The sequence below is a fragment of the Peromyscus eremicus genome, chromosome 4 (assembly GCF_949786415.1).
Source record: "Peromyscus eremicus chromosome 4, PerEre_H2_v1, whole genome shotgun sequence".
Classification (NCBI taxonomy): Eukaryota; Metazoa; Chordata; class Mammalia; order Rodentia; family Cricetidae; genus Peromyscus; species Peromyscus eremicus.
Window position 1 is genome coordinate 64,558,517 of NC_081419.1, and position 10,401 is coordinate 64,568,917.

At 38.5% G+C, this 10,401-nt stretch overlaps 1 protein-coding gene across 1 annotated transcript; it reads right to left on the reverse strand.

Moving 5' to 3' along the window:
- Positions 1 to 9,175: 9,175 nt before the first annotated feature.
- On the reverse strand, positions 9,176 to 10,125 carry LOC131908293 (olfactory receptor 4P4-like). The gene is given in 2 exon segments (XM_059259345.1): positions 9,176 to 9,213; positions 9,216 to 10,125. Coding segments are annotated over 2 exon segments (948 nt in total).
- Between the last annotated feature and the right edge of the window lie 276 nt (positions 10,126 to 10,401).

Consider the following 10,401-nt stretch of genomic DNA (forward strand, 5'->3'; position numbering starts at 1 on the left):
GCTTCCTCAGGAAGTTAAGAATTGATATACTTCAAGATCAAACTGTAGCATATTGGACATATGCCATAGGATGCTGTATCATTCTACAGACTCAATTGTACAACCATGTTCTTTGCTGCTCTATCCATAATGTCATAAGTTGGAAATAACCTAGATGTGCCTCAACAGATGAATTGATAAGTACAAATGTGGTAAATTAACACAATGGAGTACTACTCAGCCATTAAAAACATGAGATTTGCAATTTGCAGGCAAATGGATAGAACAAGACAAAAACATCATTCTGAGTGAGGTATCCCAGAACTGGAAAAACAATCATGGTATGCATTTCCTTATATGTACATATTAGATGTTAAGTCAATTGCAACCAAGCTACAATCCATAGAAGCACAGAGGGTAGGTACAGAGTAAGGGACTAGAGGGAACAGATGAATCTCATTAAAAAAGACAAATAGAACAGAGAGATACGGATGGAAAGAGTGCTGGAATGGCAGGGTCATGTAGGGAAGGGGAGGCAACTGTGGGATAGAATTTGGGAAAAGAAATAAAATTAAGGGACATTTGAGGGGTAGTATGGGAATCTTATAAAGTAGAAACTACTGAAAATACATATATACATATATGAAGTCAAACTAAATGAAATTGCCAAATAATAGGGGAGACAGAGGCCCAATGGGCCATCTCTTGTCAACAAATGAAGCTTCTAGTATTGGGCTACATCTAATTGAGTTGATGTCCAAAGGAATGCCTAAACAACCCAGGCTGTTACCAAGTCTATAGGTTGCTCTCCACAAACTGACAGTCAAGTCCCATCACTGAAGACAACACCTACAAAACTCATGAACACAGATCTCAGTCTGGTGCCTACATAGTGCCTTCACCTCTACATTCCAGTGTTTTTGGTAAAGGAAGTTACTCAGCATGCTATCAAATTAGAAACCTAAACACCAAGCCAGCCACGTACCCTTTATCTACAATGGAGTATTACCTGCAATATATGCTAGGGCAATAATGACACAAAGTCTGTGGAAGTAACCAGCCAATAGTTGATTTGACTTAAGACCCAGTCCATGAAATTGAACCTATACTTAACATTGCTCAAGTGACCAAAAACCTTAGACTAGATATCCCAGGAACCTAAGGTAAAACCAAATATGATTGGTCTAAAAGAGAGAGAAAAATTGTAGTAGTAAAATGGCTCTTAATGATATTCAGCAATACTCATAAATCAGTGCCTAGTTCAGAGAAGCTTCCTCCTACAGCAGGTGGGAACAAATATAGAGATGGACAGCCAGACATTGAACAAAGAATGGAAGACCTTGGAACATTCAGCCATAAATAGAACGCTTCCATCAAATCTTTCCCTCAGAGCTCAGGGAAATCCATAGAAGAGAAAGTTGAAGGAGTGTAAGAGCAAGAGGGGATTAAAACCCATCAAGAAAACAAGCTCTCTAAATCAACATGAACAAAGCTTATATGAACTCATAAACACTGACGAAGGGTGTACAGGACCTTCATGGGTCTGCATCAGGTCCTCTGTGTATATATTATGTGTGTTAGTTAGTATGTCTTGTCTGACCTTGATATAGTTTTGTTTTATCTTACTATGTGTTATTTTATTATATTATTAAAAATGAATGAATGAAAACCTAGCCACTAGGATAAAAGTTAACATTTGAGCTGTCATTTATACCCACTGGGAGAGGGAAAATAAATTTTCTACAACGGAGTGACTTTGTGTATGTGTGTTGTCCAGAGCCAACTTCATGTTGAGAACTGACCAACATGTAACAGACTTCATAGTTTTGTTGTTGTTATTGCTGTTTGTTTGTCTTATTTACTTTTATTTAGTAACAATTTGAAGAGTTTTTGTTTCTTCTTTTTGGGTGTGGTTTAGTTTTGTTTTTTTTTTTACTTGGTTTGGGGGCGTTTGTTGTTGTATTGGTTTTTTGTTTGTTTTTTTGTTTTGAGGAAGAACTTAAAATTGGGTGGGTGGCTGGGAGAAGATCTGGAATTACTTGTGAGAGGGGAAGAATATGATCAAAATACATTTAAGTTTTAAAGATGTTTTAAATAACAACAATAGAAAAAGAAAAAAGAGAAAGAAAGAAAGGAAGGAAGGAAGGAAGGAAGGAAGGAAGGAAGGAAGGGAGAGAGGGAAGGAGAGAGAGAAAGAGAACACAGACTAAAAGTTTGGGTTAGAAAATAGGATCTATCTTTCTGCTACATCAAAAAAAATACACCTCACTATCAATGATAAATATTACCTCAGGTTAAAAAAATGAAAAATTATTCTAAGCAAGTGAACCCAAGAAGCAAGTGAGGCCATCTACATATTTGACAAAATAGATAAAAACTAATCAGAAAAGATTGGGAAGGACACTAGACATTTGCTGTGGGATGTTCTGTATGGCAAATATGTTGCTCTGATTGGTTAATAAATAAAACACTGATTGGCCAGTAACCAGACAGGAAGTACAGGAGGGACTAACAGAGAGGAGAATTGAGGAAACAGGAAGGGAGAGGGAAGACTGTAGTTGCTGCCAGGACAAGGAACATGTAAGGTACCAGTAAGCCATGAGCCACATGGCAAAGTATAGATTAATAAAAATGGGCTGAATATAAGAGTAAGAGTTAGACAATGATAGGCCTGAGCTAATGGCCAAGCAGTTTAAATAATATAAGTGTCTGTATGTTTGTTTTATAAGTGGGCTAAGGGACTGCCAGAGCTTGGTGGGACCCGAAGAGAACACTCTCCAGCTACAGACATTCATTAAAGGAAAACCTCCACCAAGAGTGTATTGCAATTCTGAACATGTATATATTAAATACAAGGACACCCAAGTTATCCATTGCTGGTGGGTGTACAAATTTCTATAGCCACTATGGAAATTAATGTGGCAGTTCTTCAGAATATTGAGAATAAATATACCACAAAATTCAGCTATCCCTTTTGTGAAAATATACCCAAAAGACTCTATATCCTACTACAGAGACACTTGCTTTTTTATGTCATTGCTGCCTTATTCATAATAACCATAAATTGGAAATAGCCTAGATATCTGTCAAATGATGAATGGATAATAAAAATATTGTACATTAACACAATGGTACTATATTCAGTTGTTAAAAATGAAACCATGATTTCACAGATAAATAAATGGAACTAGAGAAAAAGTCTGAATTAAATTACCCAGAAGCAGAAAGAAAACTATTGTATTTTTTCTTTTATATGTTGCTGTTGTTAGATTTTAAGTTTTCAATAGTTGTTCTAAAACGAATCTGAAAAAACACAGGAGCTAGGTACCTAGTAAGGAACTGGGGTGTGGATGAGGAGGATCCCATAAGGGAGAGAAAATAGAATACAGTGTTATGGAGAGAAAAGTGGGATACTGGATTAGGAGATTAAATGTGGGGGTGTGGAGCAGAAGGGAAAAGTAGGGAATATAAGATGAGACAACTCATTCTGAAAACCATTTGAGAAGCCATATTGAAACCCACTTCTATAAAAGCTTTCTAAATTAGACAAATATTTAAAAATAATATAAGTGGAATCACTGTGTAATTGAGACAACTAAGCATCTTATACTATCAAGTAAAACCTCCAGTGCCAGTAGTGGATTTCATCTTAAAGAATCATTGGCCAAAGGGGTCCCATGTGATCCTTCAAACATCACAGTTTATTAGCAAGGCTCTTGGTTACTCTCCATATTCTGATGGTAAAGCCCTATTTCTGAGGGCGTTTACTTATGTCATCAAAAACAGAGAAGTCCAGTGGGTGACGACTAAAAGCTTCACCCCTACTGACAGGTGTTCACGGTATAGAAGATGCTCTACATGCCATTGAAGGAGAAAAGAAATCATCAATGCCATCTGTGTGTATTTCTTCTGCTTTTGTGGGGAGGGGGCTCTTTTGCTGCTTGTTTTGTCCTATTCTGCTTTGTTTGTATTTGTCTTATTTACTATTTTTTTTAAGTTTAGATACCTCTGTTTTCTAATGAGAAAAAGAAAAGGTGAATAGGGAGGTGGGGAGGATCTGGGAGGGGTGGGGAGAATGAAAACCATAATAAGAATACATTTCATGAAAAAAAAAATCAGTTAAACAAATCACCCAGATCCAAATGATGTAAGAAAGTAGCCAAGAACCTGACCCTGGATAGATCATGGCCCTATGGGAAAATCAATTACTATTATTTCACTAAAGGAGTATAGCAGTAAAATGACCCCTAAAGACACACGGCAACATCCATAGATCAGAGGACTGTTTGACCCCCATCAGAGAAGCTTCTTCTTCTTCTTCTTCTTCTTCTTCTTCTTCTTCTTCTTCTTCTTCTTCTTCTTCTTCTCCTTCTTCTTCTTCTTCTTTTTTCTTTTACATTTTTTCCTTTTTTAATTAATTTACTTTTTTAATTTTATATTTAATTTAATTTTACATATCTGCCACGGATTCCCTGGTCCTCCCTTCTCCCGCCCCCCTGCCCCCAATCCACTCCCCATTTCCACCTCCTCCAAGGCAAGGACTCCCCTGGGGATTCAGCTCAGCCAGGTAGATTCAGTCCAGAGAGGTCCAGTCCCCTCCTCCCTTCACCTAGGCTGAGCCAAGTGTCCCTGCATAGGCCCTAACTTCCAAAAAGCCAGCTCATGCACTAAGGATGATAGGTCTGGGTCCTACTGCCTGGGGGCCTCCTAAATAGTTCAAGCTAATCGACTGTCTCACTTATCCAGAGGGCCTGGTGTAGTTCCATGGGGGCTCCTCAGCTATTGGTTCATAGTTCATGTGTGTCCACTAGTTTGATTATTTGTCCCTGTGCTTTTTCCAATCATAGTCTCAATATCTCTTGCTCATGTAATCCCTCTTCTCTCTCGCTAAAGCTTCTTTTTGATGGAGACGGGAATTATTATAGAGATCCACAACTGGATCATGTGCATAGTGTGTGAGACTTTGGAACTCTATATCTTAAATAGAATGTCTTCACCAAACTCTTCCCCTGAGGTTTCAAGGAGCTATGCAGAGGAGGTATAATGGTCCTCAGAGCCAGAGATGGTGAATGACTCCAAGGAAACTGTGTCCTTCAGACACAACAGGACCAAGGTACATGTGAACTCACAAAGACTGTGGCAGCCTCCACAGAGCCTACATAGATTCAAAGCAGATGGGTGTCCAGGAACTGAGAAGGGGAAGTGGACACATAGTGTCATCCCTAACCAAGAAGCTATTTACAACTGATACTCATTGGCAAAAAACAAAACAAAACTGGTTTTCTCCAATGATGTCTCCTTATCTATCTCAATCACATTCCAATGCAAGCTGCAATCCCAGAAGTAGTTGGCCAACACATAAGAAATTCAGTGGTGTTATGGACATTTTGCATCATTTTGGCAGGGTTTTTGTTGTTTTGTTGTAGTTGTTAGTGTTTTTGTTTTATTGATCTTTTCCTTGTTTGCTTTGATTTTATTTTTGTGGTATTTTGGGTTTTGTTGATTTACACACACACACACACACACACACACACACACACACACACACACACACGTGAGAGTGGGGATGGGGGAAAAGTGTAAAGTTGGGTGGGAGGAATTAGGGAAGAGGAAAATATGATCAAAATATATTGCATGAAATTTTTTTCAATAAGAAAAAGAGAGGAAGGAAGCAAAAATACATAGATACAAATAAAAAAGAATAAACTGAGAAAAATTCCTCTGATCTTAATAATATTTTATATACTGAGGTGTTTCATGCAAACCAAGGGATGACAGTCTCTCAGTACTAGGGAACCTCAAACTCTGTGCTCTCTATTAACACAAATTCTGAAGACACACTAAAGCCTGCTTTGTGCCAAATAAAGACACATTTAAGAAGTGCAAAAATGAGAATAAATATCGTGGACCATGAGAGACCAGCTCCCACTATCAGCTCAGGGTAATAAAAGGAATGCCTCAGAGTAGGGAGGGATAGGAAACTTTTTTATCCGAGGGTAATTAGGAACAAGTTTGTAATCTATCTATCACTGATAAGGAAACACACATACTTTCTAAAGATAACTTTCTCTTTCACTTCATCTTGAAAATGGTCTCTGACTTTTTCTGTCTCTGCATTGCTACATATCTCCACACTGCTACACTGTATACAAATGGCTACATATCTATCTGAACATACATATGACCACACATCTCTATATGCAGTTACTTGCTTTCACATGTCTACACATCTTTCTTTTACATACATTTCTCTTCTCTATCTCCTTTCTATACAGCTTCATTTTCTTTGTCTCCACACAGTTACAAATCTCTTTGGCACAGTTACATCTATACATTTTTTCTCTCTATTCTGTTACGTTCCTCTACATATTATTACATCATTTATTCACTCTTTACTCACTCATTCTCTCATTCATCCATTCTCTCATCTTACTCTCACACTTCTCTGCCCAACTTTGGACAATTATATGTTACATTATCTCTCTGTCCATTCAGCTACATCCCTCACTTAGCATGCACACCTACATACACTCACACACTCACTTTTACCCTCTGCCTAGCTCTTACACAAGTCCTTCACATCATTTGCCCTCATTCATTCTCTTACCTTCCCCAATGCTTATTCTTCTTCATCTCTCACTCAGCACACACACACACACACACACACACACACTTTACTCACATTCTGCAGCAGCTCTCACACAACTGTACACAGCTGTCTCTCTCCACCGCTGCTGCTCCCTCACAGCCAAACTCTGGAAAACTATAAGTTACATTTCCAGGGCCCTAACCATTCTCAAAACACAAGATAAGACACCTAGTTTCTCTTAGGCTCGTAATGTCATATTGACCCATCACATAGCCTAGGTTGGTGAAGGGTCCCAGACATTAAATAGTTGGCTGAACCTTGAGTGGTCAAGATGTGTGCAGAAAGGGAACTACTGCAAGGACTATGTCTTGATATAAACAGGCTGGTCTTGATTTAGCAATAGACAACACCTGGAAATTAGTCTTTATGTTACTCTGTTTTGTAGTTGTTCTAAGGTCTTTGCAACATATATAAAAGGCTGTCTTTGAGACTGAGGATACTGCTACTTTCCTGTGTCAGTAAAGAAGAATATGCTGGTAATATTTCTGTTCATCAGAATTATACAGCTTAAACGGAAATCATAACCTGACCATCCACAACTATAAGTATGCCCAAAGATGTAAAACACACTACCAAAGGGCTATGGAAAGTACCCCACAGATGTTCTTATTAGGGAGGCATAACATTGGCACACCTGAGAAAGTTACAGACAGAGAACAATCGGTTTCGGCAGCCAGTCATGGCTTTTCCACGTGTGGCTCCCCATCAGGGAGTTATATACCTGGTGGGTCAACTTGTCAAACATTAGTTGTCACCTGGCGTATACCGCCACTGCCCTCAGCAAAGAAAGTTGGTTCGCCACTAGGAAGGGTACTTGAATAGTAGATTAACTCTTTTTTAATACAATTTTATTTTTTGAGATTATAATATAATTACATCATTTCTCCCTTTTTTCCCCTTCTTTCAAACCTTCTCATATACTCCTTCTTGATTGCTTTTAAATTCAGTGCCTTTATCTTTCATTAATTGAGGTTATATACATACATGCACATTTACATACACATGTATTCCTAATTCATAAACAATGTGCAACTTCAAAGGGAAGTGGTCCCCATATCTCGATATAAACCCTTTAAGTAGCAATACATTTTAATGGGTTTCAAGATCTGGCCTTGGTAACTCATTCCCAAAATGTGGTCATACTAGTGGAGTGTATAAAGATTTCATGTCTGATGGGGAAGGCCCCAAACTCCAGATCAGAAGGTACATGTGATGTAGGATGGGATGAAGGAAACAGGAATTTTTTGCATTTTCAGACTCGGTTCTTGAAGGCACCCATGCAAATAAAGGCTTAAAGATGTGGGCCAGCCAAGTAGAGTATGTGGTCTAGAACCTTTGCTTTGGGAACCTGCTCCTATAGAGGACCATAACCTGCAAGGCTAGTCTGGGGATTATAGACTTGGATTTCAGCTGAAATTGGGGTCTATGAGTCTGCCCTGGGACTGTGGCCAGCCTACAGTTCATTTCTTTTGGGTAAGGTTTAACTTGGGTGAACAGAACCTAACATGGTATATGGCAGGCAATAAATGGCTCATTCTGGAGACCTTAACCTGGAGTCTTGGGTCTTGGTACTTGCAAAATGATGGGTTTTATTTTTTCATTCATGGAGTTTGGAGACCAGAGAAGGTCAGGTCCACACCTCCTTGCCCTCCCATACAGAGAATCTCTCTGCTGCCTAGTTTGGGGTAAGTGCCTATGCTTACTTAGCAGGCCAAGGTCACCTGGTATGGTCATGAGTAATAAAACCAGGCTTGGACTGGAAGGGCCACAGCAGGACTATGACAATTTTATTGAAAGTAATCAGACTTTTTATAACTTTATCAGCAACAGAATATAATGGCAATTTATAGGATCAATACAGTTGTAGTTGCCAGGATACTGTAAAGTTTGCAAGCTACAGAGGGTACACAAGATTAATGTCTAAATCCCATTGTCCTGTCAAGCCCTCATGCTTCCTTGACTACTAACTAACAGAGCATTCATTCAGAGAAACATAAAGTGGCCTCAATGCTTCATTGCCTGAAAGAGTGCATTGGTCTCTTAGGGACTGAAAGTTACACTTTGCCCCAGGAGCCATGGACTCTAACCTAAAAAACATATGACACATGCTTCTCAAGGAAGCTAGGCCAAGCCAATTCCATGCCTGGTTCCTTGCAGTTTGAGGAAAGGCTGAAGCAGGGATCTGAATTTGTCAAACCAACATCTAACTTCCTTCAGTGCAGTGCTTCTTTCTGTGTATTCTAGAGTGCATGTACATGGTAGATATTCATATATATGAAGACTCAGAAAATATGACACAGAAATTAGGACTATGACATGAAGTGTTGAATCTGATACTTTAAAACATTAATAACAGAGTCACAGGAATGTATATTATTATTAAATTTGATAGTAATTTTTAATCATTATCTTGTAAGTGATATTTATAATTAGCAGATAAAAGTTACCATTTTTTACTATTATTGATCAAACATGGAATCTCATACCTTCAAATGCTTGAAGATTTAGAAAGACAAACATCATGTTTTAGCTTTCTCATGCTCTGATTTAGCAGTGAATGTCATGATTATCTTTCCAATACAAAGTAGTTTCTGACACCAAACTTTCCTGAGGGCATTCTTCATCTCCATGTTTCTCAGCGTGTAGATCAGAGGGTTGAACATGGGAGCTATGACAGTGTAGAAAAGAGCAAACACTTTATCTTCTGGATAAGAGACAGCTGGTCTAATGTATATGAAAAGCACAGGCACAAAGAACAAAATGACGACAGTGACATGGGAACTGCATGTAGAAAGAGCTTTGCTGCGGCTCTCTGCTGGGTAAGCCCTGAGGGTGTATAATATGAAAGAGTAAGACCATATCAGGACTACAAAGGTCACCAGTCCCATCATGCCTGAATTGGCAACCACCACAAGTCCGACTCTGTACGTCCTGATGCAGGCAAGTGACAGCAAAGGATAAATATCACAGAAATAGTGATCCATCTCATTGGGGCCACAGAAGGGAAGGCTGATAGCAAGGAGGCTCTGGAAGAAAGAATGTATAAAAGCACCAGCACAACAAGCCGCGACCATGGCATGGCACCTCGCCCTGCTCATGATGACGGTGTAGTGCAGGGGCTTGCAGATGGCCACATAGCGATCATAGGCCATCACTGTGAGGATGAGGATCTCAATTCCTCCAAAGAAGTGCATGGTAAAAAGCTGAGCCATGCAGCTGGTATAAGAAATCATGTTCCTTTCTATGAGAAGACCAGTGAGAAGCTTGGGAGTCACTGTGGAGGTATAGCACAGGTCTGACAAAGCAAGGTAATTAAGGAAGAAATACATTGGTTGTTCATTTAGCCGGCTGAGTGTGATAGAAATCATTATGAATATGTTTCCCCCCAAAATAGCTATGTAGCAAAACAAGAACAGCAGAAAACAAAGAATTTTAATTTTCTTGTTCTGGGAAAGTCCTAACAGTATAAATTCAGTGATGTTATTGGTGTTTTCCATATTCCAAAGAAATTAAGATTCAATGGAGTGATCTGAAAGAAAAGAACAAAGGATTAAAATGTTTATTAATTGTGGTATGAATCATAGCAAATAATATAAAAATTATATTCATTTATGAAAACATCTATCTTGTTTCCTTCTGCATATGTGTATATTTCTAATTCTCATATTCTATACAATTTTTTTTCATTTGAAAACCATCATCATTTCAAACATATTAATTATTTTAGTAAAAGTGTATAAAACTAAAAGTCAAACTAGTGAGAAGTATAAACA